The sequence below is a fragment of the Elgaria multicarinata genome, chromosome 1, assembly GCF_023053635.1.
Source record: "Elgaria multicarinata webbii isolate HBS135686 ecotype San Diego chromosome 1, rElgMul1.1.pri, whole genome shotgun sequence".
Classification (NCBI taxonomy): Eukaryota; Metazoa; Chordata; class Lepidosauria; order Squamata; family Anguidae; genus Elgaria; species Elgaria multicarinata.
In genome coordinates, this window is record NC_086171.1 from 140294208 (window position 1) to 140313954 (window position 19747).

At 39.6% G+C, this 19747-nt stretch overlaps 1 protein-coding gene across 7 annotated transcripts in view; it reads right to left on the minus strand.

The window, feature by feature from the left end:
* Nucleotides 1-19747, minus strand: part of DNAJC6 (DnaJ heat shock protein family (Hsp40) member C6) — a 76345-nt gene that overhangs the window by 4525 nt on the left and 52073 nt on the right. For 5 of the 7 annotated variants that reach the window (XM_063137785.1, XM_063137768.1, XM_063137759.1 and 2 more), the window contains exons 6-17: nt 19149-19282; nt 17466-17660; nt 16524-16641; nt 14893-14972; nt 13325-13518; nt 13134-13214; nt 12204-12650; nt 10691-10843; nt 9273-9344; nt 7481-7615; nt 1980-2246; nt 1311-1456 (exon numbers count right to left, since the gene is read on the minus strand). In XM_063137785.1, coding sequence (XP_062993855.1) covers nt 1311-1456; nt 1980-2246; nt 7481-7615; nt 9273-9344; nt 10691-10843; nt 12204-12650; nt 13134-13214; nt 13325-13518; nt 14893-14972; nt 16524-16641; nt 17466-17660; nt 19149-19282 — 2022 coding nt within the window. The remainder of the gene's footprint in view (nt 1-1310; nt 1457-1979; nt 2247-7480; nt 7616-9272; nt 9345-10690; nt 10844-12203; nt 12651-13133; nt 13215-13324; nt 13519-14892; nt 14973-16523; nt 16642-17465; nt 17661-19148; nt 19283-19747) is intronic. The other 2 variants (XM_063137776.1, XM_063137794.1) reach the window with 2 other exon arrangements.

Sequence of the window (19747 nt, forward strand, 5' to 3'; positions counted from 1 at the left end):
GGGTGCAGGGCACCATCTCGCCCACCCAGGCCGAGCTGAATCCTCGGGCCAGCTCACAGCCAACCCGTGTGAGTGCTGCGCTGCACCCGGCACCCCTCTTAGCTTGGCGCTCTAGGCGGCCGCCTTAGTAGCCTCAATGGTAGTGCCGGCCCTGGGAGCAAAAGGAGTTCTTTGGCATGGCTTTCCTCAGTTGCCTTAGCAGGCTTAACTTCCTTTGTCCCTGAAAGAGTGGAGCAAATTGGGTACAGAGCCATTGCTGGCAGAAGTAGAGTTAAGTGGACTAAGAGCCTTCTCTCCAATTGTTTCATGAAAAGTTGGAGGCTAACTAGATATACAGTAATTGTTGGGGAGAGGGATTGGGGTCAGAGAAAGCCTGCCAAAGGGGCCACTTTCTCCAAGACCAATCATTCTCCCCTCCATTATCAAACAAGATAAAGGTTAGTGTCTGTATTCTGTCCTCTACTGCCTAGGAATGGACATCAATTTCTGGTCTGTGTCAGGTTTGCATGCGTTCATTCATTACATCTGCTCTATCGTGTTTCTATATTAATGTGCCATTTTTAATTCCTCGCAAAAATTTGTATTTAAATATGCATGTAAATGCATATTTTTATAAGCATTTTGCCCTAAAATATGCATTTTATAATATATATATATATATATATATATATATATATATATATATATATCAAGTCAAAAAGCATCACAGCATTTGGAGAAATGTACAGTCTGATGATAACCCAGATGTGATCCAAGTATATGACTAGGAGCTGCAGATAAGACCACTTCAAAATGCAGAGGAAACAAAATCCTGGGCATTCCTATTACTGCCAGGTGTATTTTCTGGGAAGCTTTGGAAAGAAAAAAGCCTCTACCATCAGCAGAGATTCTCTCCTGTCTTTAGAAACCTACTCTCCTTAGTTTTGTGCTAATATGATGTTTTGAAACAGAAAAGATGAGTATGCAAAACCTGAAAAAGGGCCACAGCATTGTCATATTAAAAATCAGGATATCAATGCTGGCATCCTAAAGCATCTCAGCATTTTTAATATTGTTATTTTAATATTGTATCAGTTTTATGTTTTTAATCAGTTTTATATGCTTTTAATCAGTTTTATGTATTTTATGGTATTTGTACCTAATGCTGTTCCCCGCCTAGATCCAGAGGGCAATAAATATATTATTATTATTATTATTATTATTATTATTATTATTATTATTATTATTATTAAAAACATTAAACTATTTTCCAGTCTGAGCAGAACAAAATCCTAGATGATCTGGCAACTGATTTCAAACATAGAACTTACTTTTAGCTTTTCGGGGTCCATCTCCTTGGCCATTTCTTCTTTCCGCATTTCTGCTATTGTTCTAGGTCCCTTTTTGTCTTTGTGGGCATTAAAGCCTTGACCAGATAAGAGGTCCTCAAAATCAGAAGACATTTTGGGCTTTGAATCTTGATGAACAAAATAAAAACAAAAACAAAAAATCTGGATAGTTAGTGTTACTCTTAACTTAGGGACATATAAGTGCCAGTTACCCCCAAAAAGTTATCAGAAGGTTATCTCCTGCTATACACAGAACCTATGCCAAATGACATATTACGGAAGCACCTATATTTTCCTCTACAGCATGCACAACATGAAGAGGAAAGGCTCTATCAACCTCTCTTCCAACACTGCTGTTGTGGACAAGCTGATGGCCTTTCAAAGATACACATCATATAAAATATACACAGTGATTCAGCCACAGATCTCCCATGTAATGTGCAATTTGGCATGTAACATGTAGCCCCATGTCTAATTTCACTCTTAGAACCAGAATGCCTAAATTTAATTTCAAACACACAACCTATATTATAGAATAGGTTTCAGTTTGGAAACTCTTGAGTTTGGAAATACTCCATTTCTTGGCATACTAAAAAATACTGTATCTGTTTCACAAGGGGGTGGAATCAAAAGATTAAAAATTAAGTTTACCAGAACTCCCCGGTCCTTTTCCACGGTCATTTTGGCCACCAGGCATTGCAGAAAAACTCACATTATAATTAGGCCTGTTTTGTGGAGAAGAATGTGGCATGCTTTGTTGGGGTTTGGTCTGTGATTGTGGCCAGGAATATCCAGTGCCCTGTTGCCAGCTGCCACCTCCCATTGGCTGGGGAGATGGTTTTTGTGGTGATCCCATAGGAGGAAAACCTCCTCCCATTCCTGTAGGTGTGCTGGGTTTGCTGGCAAAGGAAGGACAACCTAAAAGATGAAAGAAAGCAGTGAGTATTAATACTGTGGTCTGTTTAATAGGAAACCAAGTTGAGACTGAATGTTGTATTTGGGTTACACTATTATAACCCACCAGATTGGCCTTGCATAATCTTACCCTCTAATCTTGGACGAATTCTCTATCTTTAGCTTTGCATTATTATTTTTTCATAATTTACAGTTCTGCTAGAAATAGCAACTTAAAGCTGAAGAGTACAGGTTTTCTTAGTGTACCTGGTGTGCACTATGGCTTTCCTCCATCTCTTCTATTCCAGAAAGGAATGGCATCTAATGACATGCAAGGAGCCCAAAAATCTACTAAAACCTCCATGTACACATGAAGCATTTTAGGTAAGTACATGCAGGTATCTGGATTGTAAAATATGTGTATATAGTCTAGACCATTAGCAAAATCCTTGAATATACATTTAAAATTTCAATTAGAATCCAACATTTTAAAAAGTACTTGCATTCTCTCTCTCTCTCTCTCTCTCTCTCTCTCTCTCTCTCTCTCTCTCATGATTTGATATGATTTGATTTATTACATTTATATACCGCCCCATAGCTGAAGCTCTCTGGGCGGTTTACAAAAGTTAAAAACAATTAACATTAAAAAGTATACATAATTTAAAACCATCAAAAACATAAACAGAATAAAAACAACGGTATCCATTTAAAAACAACAGTTCTGGGGTCCATTAACAAACAAACTTAGCATTGTTAAATGCTGTTAAATGCCTGGGAAAAGAGAAAAGTCTTGACCTGTGCTGAAAAGATAACAATGTTGGCGCCAGGCAAGCCTCATTGGAGAGATCATTCCATAATTGGGGGGCCACCACTGAAAAGGCCCTCTCCCTTGTTGCCATCCTCTGAGCTTTCCTCGGAGTAGGCACTCGGAGGAGGACCTTAGATGTTGAGCGCAGTGTATGGGTAGGTTCATGTCAGGAGAGGCATTCCATCAGGTATTGTGGTCCCAAGAGTAAATAAATATATATACATATATACATTCACACTTGAAACCTGGTATGCATATTAAGAAGACCTTGGGGCTATGCTCCTCACAGTTATTTGGTTTTTTAATGCTTTATTTATTTATTTATTTATTTAGTCAGTCATTTGATTTGTACCCCATCTTTCTACCAATAAAATGGCACTCTGTCATTTGTTTAAAGCCTATTGTACTATCTTCAGTCACTAGGTGGCTACCCTAATGAGCACATAGCTTTGTTGTAAATACAGTTTGAAGGCAGAGGGAGTAGTCCAACGGACAGAATCATATAGCTTTGCCGTTCAGGCAGCCCCCACCCACCCTCACGTGAATGGAGTAGATGGGCCTTTCCTTCATGGGGCTGTAGGGGTGTACGATGGAAGTGGCTGTTTTAGGTGGTGCCATCGGCATGGCTTCAGTCAGACAGGGCAGACAATGCAACCACCTCTGTCACTTGTGTGACTTTGCTGGAAAACTTCACTGTATCAAATGAAGCCATGTGAAACCAGGGTCATTAGTGTGTGTGTGTGTGTGTGTGTGTGTGTGTGTGTGTTTATATTGCTTATATTGAAATTGCTGCACCAGGAAGCAGCAAACATAAACTTTTCTGGACATTTTGGCATTTGCTAGATTAAACTACAAGTTCTCCAAGATTGTAAATACTGGAAATCATTGTATTCTGGAACAGTCTATATACACACTGATCTCATATGATCAACCTCCTAATAACTGGGGTATCTATTCTCCTCCATCCCCTTCCACAGCCTATCAGCACTTCCAGAGAAGACAAACACAATTATTTACAGAGACAGCCAGTGTGGTGTAGGGATGAGAGTGCTAGACTGAGACTTGGGAGATCTGGGTTCTAGTCCACACTCAGTCATGAAGCTCCTTGGGTGATTGGGCCAGCGACTGACTCTCGGCCTAACCTACCTCATAGGGTTGTTGTAAGCATAAAATGTAGAAGAGAAGGACCACGGGTTCCTGGCAAGATGAAAAATGGTGGGATATAAACAGAATTATATATGTGGGTAATGAAGTTTCCAATGGAAGATGCCATTTCTAGATTAGAGAAAATTGTTTTTATCCAATCAGCACCACTATCTTTAACAAAAATAGCTTTCAAAAGCTTTCTTCTGTCATATATGTGTTATGTATAAAACAGCACGACCAATTCTGAAGCATGACCAACTCCAACCCCCATCAAATGCTACCTATTTGAATGTATATCACTATTAGAGTCAGAAGTATAATCAACACCAGATATCATGTTATTATAAGCAATTGGATAGGAGATTCATAGGCTGTACTGGAAAAGTTAGCTACTTCCATCAAACCATCATGGAAATACAGTAGAAAATGTAGAGTAGACATATATAAAAAGCCTAGTTTTACTTTTAAAATTATTTCATTCAGATCTTTATATCCTGCATATTCTAACCCCCTTTTTCTTAAAATTATGCAACTCCATATTACTGAATAAAAAAAGAAAAGAAAATAGCCCCAAGTAACTGCACTACGTGACATCAGACACATTTTTTGTTTTGAACCTGCAAAGCAGCAGAAAACCAGCAGAGGGAAGTGGAATACCTAATTTCAGAACCAATATGACATTTAAGCAGATGAAGCAGTAAATAGCAGGGGGAATAAACTCAAGCTGTTACTAGCATGGTAGAAATTAAGGGCCAAGAAATGAAAATGGAGGGTGGAAATCTATTTACAAAACAGGGAACAGCAGGGAAGTATTCTCAGCCTTGAAAAGGTATTGCAAAATAAAGCAGCTGGCTATATTTTATTCTCAGATAACTAATTAATTTTCATTTTGCTATCTAACAGTCCCTAATTGCATTTATTAAAATTGGTAAATTTTTACATCAGAAACTCTGTAGCTTCTAGAACTGTGCCTCGTATTTACATGATGCATTGCCCAAGATCACACATTGTACTGTTCACAAAATAAATTCATGTATCACTTGAAAATCTGGGTGTATGGGAACCATAAACTATTATGGTTCCATAACCATAAACTCTTAGATACCATAAACTAACACAGATTGGATGCTACTGGTTAGATATACCCACATTGGCAAGCTTGTACAAATTGTTTTAAGAATGGCTTTCTTTAGGTTTTTGTCCCATACAAAAATATTCACACATATTCAAATAGCGCATGAGATGCTCAAAAGTGCTTTTAGTGTCATCTTGAATAAACTTCCAACTTTGTTACTATCACTTGATATATGTGACTCCCTGTGACAAATAGTAAGAAGGAAAATAACAATAAAAAAGAACTCAGTTCTGCACCTTAGCGGTCTGCCTTTTTAATAGGAAAAGCAATATTCATTAAGTATCAGAGGGAGAAGGTCCTTCTGTTAAAAAGGATAGAAAGGACCTTCAAGAGATGAAGTGATATTATTTGCCTCCAAATAGTGCTATGCTGTTAGGTTGTGCTTGCAAGGCTGTGTGAATTTCTGTCTTACTCAGGGAAGCACTGGATTTTCCCCATTCTGCCAAGTTTTGCTTGTTATAAATGTCATCTTTCATTTTTAAGGGGAAAAGCCTGGTGAATAGTTTGAAGCACTGTGAAAACATCTACTGAAGGCAAGAAAATTGAAATGACAGAGTTGGACAAAGCTTCCAGTGTTCAGGTAATAGGGACTGTATAACCTTTTACCCAACTCCCTTCCTAGCCTGCTCCTTCCTGTTTTCTGTCACTTCAGGTTCACTGCCAAAGCCCAACTGGAGTCATTTATGTAAATTAACTATTTTCAGAATCTGATCAGACAAACAGTACTTAATCAAGAGTTATATTGTAGCCAGTTGGCCACAAAATGTTTTGTCTCAGTAGAATCAACACTCATATGTGTGTGTTTTCTTAGGAATCGTGTTTTCCATTGTAACTATAGGTGGCAATCAGGGACAAACAGATATGGTTCCCTTGTAAATTATTATTATTATTTATTTATTTATATAGCACCATCAATGTACATGGTGCTGTACAGAGTAAAACAGTAAATAGCAAGACCCTGCCGCATAGGTTTACATTCTAATAAAACCATAATAAAACAATAAGGAGGGGAAGAGAAAGCAAACAGGCACAGGGTAGGGTAAACAGGCACTGGGTAGGGTAAAACTAACAGTATAAAGTCAGAACAAAATCAAGTTTTAAAAGCTTTAGGAAAAAGAAAAGTTTTTAGCTGAGCTTTAAAAGCTGCGGTTGAACTTGTAGTTCTCAAATGTTCTGGTAGAGCGTTCCAGGCATAAGGGGCAGCAGAAGAAAATGGACGAAGCCGAGCAAGGGAAGTAGAGACCCTTGGGCAGGCGAGAAACATGGCATCAGAGGAGCGAAGAGCACGAGCGGGGCAATAGTGTGAGATGAGAGAGGAGAGATAGGAAGGAGCTAGATAGTGAAAAGCTTTGTAGGTCAACAGAAGTTTATATTGGATTCTGAAGTGAATTGGAAGCCAATGAAGAGATTTCAGAAGTGGAGTTACATGGTCAGAGCGGCGAGCCAAGAAGATGATCTTAGCAGCAGAGTGGTGAACAGAAACCAACTGACTGATGTGAGAAGAAGGAAGGCCAGTGAGAAGAAGGTTGCAGTAGTCCAACCGAGAAATAACCAATGCATGAACAAGAGTCTTGGCAGAAGAGACAGACAAAAATGATCGAATCCTGGCAATATTATACAGGAAAAAACGACAGGATTTAGCTACTGCCTCAATATGAGGAATAAAGGAGAGCGAGGAATCAAATATAAAGCCAAGACTACGAGCTTCCTTGACTGGAGTAAGCGTAACAGTCTAATCAAACCACAAATCTATATTAATTCACCTTCATGGGCCTAGCAGACAAGTTGAATATTTTAAGTGCAGCAACAATATTCTACAGTAGGGGTGGGCAACTTGTGGCTTCCACCTGTTTTAGCCTACAGCCCCCATCAGCCCTAGCCAACATAGCCAATGGTGAAGCATGATGGGAGTTGTAGGCCAACACATCTGGAGGAACACAAATGCCCACCCCTGCTCTAGGAGCAGTGTATGAGGTCCTAGCAACATTTGCTCACCTGCCACTCATGGGCTGGCAATAGCTATTTACTCTGGAGAATCAGGTAGGTGGCTTTAATTGCACCACACACAATTCTCTATGGTCTCCTTTCATTGCCCTGTGTGTAAAGGGCACTTCCGATTATCCATGTCTTGGGCTGCCCATTCTACTCCATTATTGTGTTTAAGCTAACCTGCTAGATTCGCTCCAAGAGCCCCCAAGTCTGCAAAAGGATCCAATGTTTGTGGTTTGGCTTGATGTGTAGGCGTGCTGTGCAGTGATCCTGTAGGGCTGGTTGCAGCTGATTTGCTCCCCATGCCTAGGCCACCTAAGACAAAAACAGGAAAGTTAAAAAGAGAAGGCTGATCAAATATAAATTTTAAAATTAAAATAATCGTGCTGTATGTATCAGTTAGTTAGCTCAACACACACAAACTGGTAACAGGGTTGTAATGTGCAGATACAACGTTCTACTAAATTCACACAGAAGATACATTCAAGAAGGAGCATTGAACATGTTTCAGCAGCCTCCCAAATAACTTTTGGCAAAACACACTGGAGCGAGGCTGGTCCCTCATTAAATTTTGCCATCAAGTGAGCCGACACTAAATCATGTAACTTTGTTCATGTTCTATGAAGTGGCTTTTGACAATTGAGTCAATGTAGCTTAGCAGCATGGGTAATACGCCAATTTAGTAGCACACATACCATTAGTCATTTTTAGGCATGTACAAATATAGTTGTGAATGCCTCAGTGTGATAATGTTACATTTCATTAGAACTTCTGCAACATCGACGTTCTTGTTCAAAGTTTAGGCTTGTTTTTCTCTGCGTATGATCTCATGCTTCTGAGTGCCAAACTAGATGTGTATTTGCATTTAATGTGAACATTTTTTAAAATAGCGGCTGCTGGGGTTTGATGATTATCAGGATCACAGCAGGCAATGAGGGATGAATTTAACTCTTTCATTCCTTGCTGTGGTCCAAACAAAAATCCCTTCTCTGAAGATGATATTTGTACTGGGAGAAAATCCAATGGGGGTTTCTTTCCAATACAGATAGCAATGTTGGAATTGGATTTTTTTTGTAAGTGACAAAAGAATTACATTCCCTGGCTGTGATGATCCTAATCATCACACACATACACACACACACTACTAGCTGCTATTTGCATTTTTAAAAACATGCACTTTAAATGCAAATACACATTTACAGTGCAATCCTATGGTGCCTAGACAACATCCCAGGGGTCATAGGATTGTTCAGAAATATACCTCCCTCCAAGGCTGCGGACAGAGCTTTCCCCCCCTCCCCCTGATGTTGGCTACTCCTGGTTCCTCCCAGCCTCCATGGAGTCTCCATATGAGGTCAGAACTCTGTAAAGGAAATCTCCTTGTAGAAGTGCGGAAACAGGCATGTTGGAGACATGCTATTGGGTGGAGAGCAAGCAGCCAAGGATGTTTTCCCCAGCACAGAGGGGGAAGATAGATAGGCTCTAAGGTCCATTTAAATGATTTTCCCTTTGGGGAGGGCAAAGAGGCAAAAAGTACCTCCACCGTTCCTTCCAGCCTGCTGGCAAGAACCTATCAAAGCTTTTGATGAAATGGAGCCTTAAAGGTTGGACCACACCATCATTTGGGCTCCTTAACCTTAGGAATGCACCCTTAGATTTGCAGCTAGTTTAGACTCAAGGTACAATTTTATTGGTAATTTTATTGAGCATACTTTATATTATTATTATTATTATTAATAATAATAATAATAATAAGAAGAAGAAGAAGAAGAAGAAGAAGCTGCTGCTTCATTGGTTCTTTTAGAAAGCCTTTAGAGGCACTTATTTGTGTTATTCTCTCATCAAATAAGTTAACTGAACTGTAAAAGTAGACTATTTGGAAACTATTTGGGAAATGTCTCTGTTCCTAGCGAAGATGGACACACTTCACATAGATCATCTTAAATAAGTTAGAAACTGGTTTCAGACAAACCTGATTTGCTGGGCCATTCCCAATCACCTGAAACATCTGGTTGAATGGAAACAGTTGGTGTACTGGAAGGACCTAAAACAAGAAAACAATTAATATACTTTTCTCCTCCCAAAATTAAAGTCAAATTATTGGAAGGTGGCTTTTAATATATGTAATCAAGTCACTTAATGGAGAGTTGGATGTTGTTATTTTGGTTTTCTTCAGAGAGGATAAAAGATTATCATGTATGCAATTTTCACTACATGGTCAATCAACTTACTAGAAATTAGTACGTGTAATTTCCCCAAGCCTGTAACTATATGAATCTTGCAGCTGATAAAAAAATTCAGGTGCACCTTAGATATTATACTTTAAAAGTGAGGGAAGTTGTCACGCAGTCCTCAGAGACAGTGGAATACTTTCTCCTACCCCAGTCTGAAACATGTCTTAATTTTATTTTGTAATATAAAGATTAAAAGATAATAAAACTTTTTGATGCCACACAGCCCAATTCTATGCATTTTTACTTAGAGGTAACCACCACCAAGTTCAATGAAGTTTGCTCCTACATAGGTATGTATAGCAGGAGTGGGCAACCCAACATCTGGAGGCCACACCTTCCTTCCATCTTCCCTGGCCATAGGCCACACTGGCTGGGGCAGATGGGAATTGAAGACAAGCAACAGCTGGAGGGTCTCAGCAGCCCTGGATTAACCTTTCAGCAATAAAAGCACATGCTTAGGGCACCAAGGGAAGGGGGGAGCACCATAGAGTACCAGTACCATAGCTGTAGCCATCTAATTTTATTTCTGTTGCCCTAGTCATAAGTAAGAAATTGGCTTATACTGCTTGCTGCTATTTAGTGTTAAATAAATATAATAAAAACAGTTTATATTTAATATAGTTGTGTGTTCTGACGTGGGGGGGTGGTCTTGAAGAAAACTGGGTTTTTAATGTCTTATTTCACCTTCAGCACTTATAGAGTCTTAATGTCTTGCCGGCTAAGCAATGGAAGGGCCATGGGGGCACCATTATTGGGCTGTGTTTAGGGCATCCGCCGGCCTTAATCCAGCCCTGGTCTCAGGCTCCCCACCTTATTGTGCAAGATTGCATTCTTATTCAGATTTTAGGGAAAGGAGCACAGTCCTCACAGGAAACCTCCTGATACCAAACAATGTTGTATTCTTTGACATGGAAACAATTAGAAGCCTTAGCCTTGTTGCTGTTAATTTCAAAGACATGCTGACTGCACCTTACTGCCAAACACCTGCGCACCACAAAACCATTTAAGAAATTGGGGGGGGGGGGTTTAACTTGCTTTATTCTATTTGTGAATAATCTGCAACTCTAGGGAAAGAAGATTAAATGTAATCTTAGGATTCACTAAACTTTTCTTAGAATTCAAAACCAAAAGGCAAGGCATGTGAGATCTTTCCTACCCATGTGAAAAGGGTCTCCTTGCACTGTAGGTGAAGGACTCCTTGCTGCTTGAAGAAAAGGATCAGTAGTGGCATTTGATGAACCAAGAAAAGAGCCTAGAAGATCTGGGGCAGGTTGCTTAGGACTACTCCCAAATGGGTCAAAGGTCGTTGCTGCAAGAACAACACATTTGTTTTTTTTAAAAAAAACATGCATCCCATTTTTACCCTCAATTTCACTACTGGGTTTAATTCCTTTACTTCAGAGTAACCCTGTACTTTTCCTAACTTTTTTTGTACATACATAAAAATAGGATGAGGTTAAGTATCAGTTTACAGGTAGGCTTTCAACTCAAGTGCTATGGAAGATAAAGACTAATTTAGAGGATTCACTCACATTGCTACATTTTACATTCATCTTGCCTCTGAACGAAAATGCAGAAGTGGTTGAAAATAGAATGACAAACTTCTTCCAAGCATGCTTGAACTGGGAGTTTATAGGAGGATGTTTAAATTCTGACTCACTCATCCACTGGGACAACCAAACAAGAAATCAACACAGGTTATATTGCTTCACTGTAACCAGGCACCTTGCAATAACATTTGAAGAGACATTATCCAGGGTTATGCAACTTTTACAAGCTTTTGTTAACACTTGAAAAACTACCCTTGATTTGCATTAGGGTTCTTTCTTATTGCTTTTGTTTTGCTTAGTAGCTTTTTTTTGTTTCATCAGAGTGTTTTCCCCCTTGGGCAGGATCTACACTACTGCTTTAAAATGGTTTATAACAGTAGTGACAACTGTTGGAGCCCAGGACACACTCCGGATACAGTTTTCAAACCATTTTCAAAGTGTCATATCCTGCTTGGTATAGATCTAGATATTTAGGGCTCATCTACACCAAGCAGGATATTCCACTGTAAAAGAGGTATATAAAAGGCAGGAGCCACACTACTGCTTTAGAGCACTATTGAAGTGCACTGACAACTGTTGGGACCCATGACACATACCATATACCACTTTCATAGTATTATATCCTGCTTGGTGTAGATCTGTCATGGGCCCCAACAGTGGTCACTTCACTTCAATACTGCTATAAAGCACTAGTGCAGCTCCTGCCTTTTATATACCGCTTTCATAGTGGAATATCCTGCTTGGTGTAGATGAGCTCAAAGATACATCTAGCTCTTTATACCTATAGGGATGTTGCTCACATTTAGCCCCTCAGCATTTCAGTATTTTCTTCTCATTCCTTCGTTCAGTCTGTGGTATATAGAATGTGTCATGGACAACAGTTGCCAATACTGTTATAAACTGCTTTAAAGCAGCAGTAGTGTAGGATCTGCCTACATTCACCATAAACTGAATTTAGAAGATGACAGGAAAAAAAGCCCTTAAGTCAAATCAGAGGACACTAATGGAGACACAGGCTCTTAGAGAGAATCCTATTTAGCAGCGATCACTTAGAAATAAATTAGTGGTTTGTTGTTGTCATTATTTTAAAATCAAGTGCCACAATTAGGAAATTTTTACCTTCTCCTACTCTTGGGGATAGAGATGGGGATGCTGAAGCTGCAGACCGTCGTGGGGTGGATTGTGCAGACCCAGTTCCACCCATCTGAAAGACATCCTCAGCAGCTGACTGCCCTCCTTGGCTTGGTCCTCCGGAATTCCCAGCCCCAAAGAGATCACTCAGCAAGTCAGAGTTAGAGGGTGGTGCAGTGGCTGCAGCTGGAACATTCTTGCTCATAGGGCTGCCATCCAAACCTAAAAGGTCCACATCTTCTGGAGGGGCTGGAGCTGGTGGCTCTGGGTGCTTCTTGCTGTGCTTTGAGGCCCCGTGGATTTTGTCAGTGCTGGTGCTACTGTGCTGACTGGAGAGGGACAAGAGTTCATCATCTGATTGCTCACTTTCTTCATGTACCAGTGCTGCCCGGTCTTCTGAGCTCGGGTGAGAACTGCTTCTCTCCAGTTTTTGATCTAAGGGGTCAAAATCAGCTGAAAATTAGCTAGTTGTTCTGTAGATCCTCTAATGCTAGATATGGCGGGAAGAAAGAAATATAAAAGCCACATGTGGAAGCAAACAATATCATTAATTTTGCATTTAATTTTGGTTAATTTTACAACACACAATGGAAAACCTGAAATATAAAACTGGAAAGCACACGGTGCTGGCATTCAAGGGATTTCCGAAGGGACCCTGTTACATTCAACTGAAAGGATGCAGAACAAAATGAGTCTGGTATCAGAGCTTGGCTAGATCCCCAAAGCTCTGTAGAATGTGATGAGCCCATGAGTTCTATGCATGGTCAACTGCTAGCCAGTTCTTTTCAACTAATCCAGGACTGGTTATGTGCTGCGCCACAGCCCTCTCAAGCTCCCTGGAGACAGACAGTGAGATGACGGTGGGTAGGAAACTGTGAGTTCTGAGAGATATGTTACCCAAGCAGAAATCTTATGTACCTTGCCAGCTGAGAGATGACAAGAATGCACCCTGTCCAGCATTCTTTAGGTTATCTTGTGGCGCATCTACAGAACCTCTACCTATAATGTACGAAGAGTCAAAACAAACCAAAGATGAGTGAAATTGGAAATGGTCAAACTGGTATTTTCATGAAAGCTGAAACTCCAGAGAAAAACAAGGCAGCTCTCACCTGCCAGGGCCAAGGTGTCCTGGTGCTCCTGGTGGGATGAGAAAAGAATGCTTGGGTTGATGTCCTTTGTTGTGAAGTTCTCCCATGGAGGAGTTAAGTCAGTCTGCCTATCAGCAGAATCGATTTCTATCTCCAATAGGACATGAAACAGTTGGGGATATTTTTCAGGTGAGTCACAGGCATCCAGTTCAGGTCTAAAATATTGACAGAAAAGGTGCTCATCTTAAAATACAATGAAAGGTTTGAAGACAACTTGTTAGAATCAAATCATGAGCCTCAATGTGATGAAGTGACTTGATCAGGGCAGGAATCTGTGACATCAACCCCAGGCTTCTCTACCTGCAGGGGCTGGATCACAGGCTCCTGTGTCAATAAGGTCATAGTCACTAGCCAGAGCAGCACACGGCTCACTCACATATTCGCTTTTCAGGCGCCTGGAGTGGTGCACCTTTGTTAGCCCTCTCATCCCCTGCATCTTCAATGTGCAAGGTGATTCATGTGGGTGGCCTACCTTGAGGCAGAGTCATAAACTTAATTGTAAGTCCCAAGGGGACTTCATGGTGTAATTACTGCCAAAATTAAGAACTCAGGGAGAAAAAGAGGCAATAATCTCCCCCTCCGGCCCCTTATGAGGTCTATCCTAAGCTTTAACTTCAAAATGCATCCTGTTCCTTATTCACCAGCAAAAGTACATTGCATAAAAGGCAAGCATTTTCTATTTTATTTTAGAATATCTATTCACTAAGGAACATAATCGTGTAACATTATTTGGTGGTGGAGTTCTGTGAAACCTATGCCAACCAGTAAAGCATTTAGACGTCTATACAGAATTTGTTTCTGCGCTTTGCAGGTCTTTGAAAGAACACAACTGTAGCTGAACTCATGGATTGTAGCAAGACCTACAATGTTGCTTTTAATAGCACAATGATAATGTAATATAAAATACTTGGAAGTCACCTGTCCCACAACCTTAGAGAAAAGGGATTTAAATAATTCATTATCTTTGCAATGGAAATATATTATGAAACTGGAAATCATAGAATCATAGAATCATAGAATAGCAGAGTTGGAAGGGGGGGGTGTCTGGCAAGGCAACCCATGAACATCCCACAGTTCTAGCTTCACACATAATGACAACCCATGGTTTAAATAACTCAGAATTCACAACCCAAGAACAAATCATGGGTTCTCTTTTGAGTTGTTAGTGATTAACAAACCAGGGTTTGTTAGCGCAGCCACGTTCACAGATCACAATTTATTTATTATTTATTTAAAACATTTCTTAGCCACCTTTCAAGGCAAAAGCCCTCCAAAGGTAGCTTACAACCATACATAAAACAGTATAAACATTAAAAGCAATAAAAACATAGACAGTAAAATATCAGTTAAAACAACAACCCAGAATTCAATAACCCATACCATGGGTTAACATTATGTGCAAACCATTTCTATATGTGGCTCTTGCTTAATTATCAGCATTCTTGGGTGATGCTGTCACATCAATTTATATGCAACTAGCTAGTCCACTACTCCGCATACTATATAACTTCTGATTATGAAATACTTACTTAGTAAATTTTAATACCGTTGTTCCCAGGGCTATAAATCCAGTGTGAAACTGAATCTGGAATATTTGTGTGTTTGTCATCTAAAAGAAAATGTTAAACACACAATTTTAAAATTAAAGACAACCACTATTCATCACAGGTATATAGCATGCAGGAACTAACCAGTCAATTCTACCTTACTATAAGCGATTACTGTAAGCACTAACGACAACCCTTAAATAATTCTGAACTGCAAATTGGAATATCAAAGAAAGAAAGAAATATTAGAACTTATTTATTTATATAGGGCTGGATCCAGATTTAGTCACTCTTACCAATGGAAATCAATGGGATTTAAGTTAGTCATGACTAATGTACATTCCATTGATTTCAATAGATCAATTCTATGGCTCAGTCTGGCTCCCATCCAATTTTTTTTTATCTTACACCTTCAACACAAATTTCTGTTTCTGAGGTGGCTGTCATAGTAATATGAAGCAATTAAAAAAAGCATACAAACGCAACCTAAAGGACTAAACAACAAGGACTAAACCTAGAGTTATTTTTCACTGAGCCTTTGTGAGCACTTTCTTTTAAATTTGCTGCTGGTAAAGACATCAGTTCCAAGTGCTGGGTTACTACCCTGCAAGAACTTTTGGCAAGGGTTATGCAAAACTACGCCTCTGACACTCTGGAAATGTTTCCAGGAACACTAAAAGCACAACAAATTGGATACCTCCAGTATCAAAGGCAGTAAGCCTATGTACACCAGTGGCTGGGGAACATGGGTAGGAGGGTGCTGTTGCACTTGTTGTCCTGCTTGTAGGTTCCTGCTCGACAACTGGTTGGAAACTGTGTGAACAGAACACCGGATGATGGACCTTTGGTCTGATCCAGCATAGCTCTTCTTACCTTCTTATCTAGGCAAATGCACAGAACAGGAATTTACCCCACCCCACCGAGTGGCCATCCTCCTTCTCAGTGCAACCCGCTGCACACACCAAAAAACCAATCAGAGAGGCGGGTAAGAAATAAATTATTATTATTATTATTATTATTATTATTATTATTATTATTATTATCCTGACCGGGAGGGTTTGGGGACTCTCTGGAATGGCATTATATCAATGTAGCACATTGTGAGAAGAGATGCCTTCAGCAGTATTATTAGGCAAACAGACAACCCTTGCTCCAAGCTAACTAAAAGTAGAGATGCTCCTTCAACTACTAAGCAGCTGTCAGAAAGTAGTATCACCGTCTCTCTAATTTTACTTCCATAAGTAGTATCCACCACTGTCTGCATACTAACAGGACCCATTGTTAGTGCAATGGGAACTAGCAGATCTTGAAGCAAACTGTAACGAGCAGAAATGCTCATTTTCAGAATGTGGCAGTTTAGTAGGGCCTGCAGAAGAAGCTCTGCTGATCTTTCCCATTCCAGAAATGAGCATTTCTACTAGTTTCCATGGTTGCCTCAGGAAGTGCTATCAGTAGGTCCTGCTGACACAACAGAAGCAGTGGAATATTGGAACAGAAACAAAACAAAAAGCAGTACTGAATACTGCCCCATATTTCCTAGATTTTTAAGTCTGGTGTCAGCTAACCATCCTGCATGTTTAGCTTTGCATTTCAAAAAATACACCAAGCCATACTTTAGCTTGAAGACGTCCCCCAATGGTTGATCGCATATGGTAGATGGAAACAACTACATCGCCATGGACAGTGACTCCTAATGGAATTACAACTTTTCCTTCTTGAACACGGAATTCCCTAAAGAAAGTAAAATAACATGCCTCAGGTAATATTCATGAGGAATCCTAAAACTCAATTCACATTGAACGAAACAGAAAAATATTCTAGTTATTCAAAGACGTTTCCTGGTTTTGTGGGCCAGCACATATGATTAGAGTTTAAAATACTTTGATTAATTGTTACAATCTACAAAACCTGATACCTGGATTAGAGCACAAATGCTCTTCTCATTTGACTTGCATCCTAAATGATACTGTCTTGCTTAATTCAAACTATTTGACAAGTTGATCTGTTTCTCAGGTAACATTACACATGATGAATTCTATATAAGACATGGGTATTCATGTGAAATACAGGCTTATTTCACGGCATCTACATGTATGATAATCAGACATGCAATGACCTACACACTGAGTGTACATTACTTCATACACAGAAGTACTATTGGTTGGAAATTCATCACATTGAACCTGCCCATACTTAAAACCAAAACTTGCAAAGCAAAATACTAGCCCTATTCACTGGCATGTATCCACGTATAATGAACATGTGAAAGATCAAATCCAGAACCTGCAGGCTAGTCCTATTCCTAGATGCTGACACATTATCAGCATTATTCTGAAGGCCCCCTCCATGGGGATGGTAACCATAGTCAGGGTTCCTAACTCCATGGAGAGAGCTGCCTGCATGTAGGCCTCCTTCAGACCAACATCAATCATGCATTGGCCAGGGTTCATGGGTGTCAAGTGGGCAGGGCTAGTCGACATCTTCTGGATAGCCCCCAAACACCTGAATAGGGCTTTTGTTCACACAAGATTCTAAGTAAATGTAATAGGACTCACTTCATTCGTTCATATTCTTGTGAGGTTGTGAAGATTCTAGTTTCTCCAATAAGGATGTCACAGAAAGGCCGGCAGCCATTTCTCTGTTTGTTGAAACAGGGTACTGGGCTGAGAAGGACTGATTTGATAGTTAGAGGCTTGCAGTGAGGTTGAACAGGCTTGTCTGCTATTAGATCACAAATATATCCTACATACCTGCAATGAAAAATAACAATTCAGAGGAATCCATTCAATATTACTGCTTTTCACCCTTCAGTTCTAAAAAACAACAACACCATACTTAGGGCTTGCCCAATTTTTCACAAATTATTGTTTTTAATAGCACAAATCCTACTGTCATGGAACAGGATTTCTATGCCTCTAGCTTTTTATATTATTATTATTATTATTATTATTATTATTATTATTATTATTATTATTATTATTATTCATTGCATTTGTATACCGCTCCATAGCCAAAGCTCTCTGGGCACTTCACTTTTAATGTAAGCTTTACTTTTAATGTAATTTTTGTGAACCGCCCAGAGAGCTTCGGCTATTGGGCGGTATAAAAATGTAATAAATAAATAAACAAACAAACAAACAATAAGCTTATCAGAACTGGACAATTTCAGGGGCATGAATCCAATGAAAAGTCCTTAGTAGCCCAGGAGAGAAAATGAGCATAAACATAAGCATTTTTCTATGCTTGATTCTGTTCCTTTAAAAGCTTCAGAAACATGAAGTTCCTGCTCCATGACAAGACTACTACCTAATCGAGTGTTATAGCAACACATCATACATTAATAGTCTTAGAGATTAGACACAACTGTTTGAAGCCTTATTTATTATATTTTATTTATTTACAACATCTGTATACAACTTCATATCTAAAACAGATTCTAGAGCAGTGAACATAAGAGGTAAAATAGCAAAAAGATAAAAGATTAAAACACCATATTAAAATATTTTTTTAGGGGGGAAATGCCACTAAAAACTGTGCTGTACTGGTCAGTTAAGGAATGCTTCCTGCAATAGAGCTGTTTTCAAGAGGCACCAGAAGCAATACAGTGTTGGTGCCTGTCTGGTCTCCAGGGGCAGGGATTTCCAAAGAAAGGGGCCACTACACTGAAGGCTCTTCACTGGTTGGACTCTAATTGGATCATAGGTCCATTTGGAACCACCAAGGGTATGCCTTCTGATGACCTCAAGTGACCAGGCAGGTTGGTAGGGTAGAAGGCGCTCTCTTAGGTACCCTGGTCCCTATTTGTTTAGGGCTTTTAGTACCAAAACCTTAAACCTGGCCCTTTCTTGGAGTTGCATTCCAAAAAGGCATGGTATTACTGTCTTTTAAGTCTTGGATTCTTGGGGAATGACTAAAAATTCTTATTCTCACTTATTCTGGAACACTCTCATTTTAATGGGACTAACTAAGGAGAGCATTGTGCTGGAATGCAGCCTTAGGAACCAAAGGACCTAAAGCATTTATTAAAGAGGGATCATTCAGTTATACGTTTCAGTAATGTGATAAAAAAAAAAACTGTATCCCCATTTATTTCAATGCAGCTCCTTAGCTGTAAATGTTAGAGAAGGATGGCATTGGCTAAAATCTGGCTTAAAGAAATAAGGAATTGGGTATCACAAGGGGAAAACACATTGCACATTATTAGACATTTGACCAGTCAGAAAACTAGGGTGCCATACCTTCTGTGGGATGGCCAAAGTACTATTCCAGGTCTCTTTGAATTTAGCAACTGAATGGCAGGAGCTGGATTAGAGAAGAGATGACAGAAACAGAACATTGCACTGACCAGGACTGCTGACGCTACACGACCATCCTGTCAAATGAAATTCAAGAGCATCTATCAGGAAAATCTTGCCTTTTAATTAACCTTTCCCAACTTAATGCACACAAGACCATTTGAACAAGATCCCCTCAAAGCAGAAGCTTCTGAGCTAAATGTAGAAGCTTCATTGAAGCATTCTTCATAGTAAACATGCACAGATTAGATTGATTGATTAATCAGCAATACATGTTTGGCTAAGATTAATACTGATGGAAAAAGTCAAACTTGAGGAGTGCCAATGGAAAGTTATTCATTTTCATATAGCTCCTTTAAATGAGCCACATGTTTTACAGCCTCTCCTTCAATGCAAGGAATTAAAAGTTTTATATTAAATTTTCACAATAGCAATTGATTGCAGAGACTAAGCAGTGTATAGAGCCAACTTGCACTGACTCAGTGACACCCAAGCAGTATATAAGACCACCCAATGCAGAAACCATGAAGAACTGTTTCTGC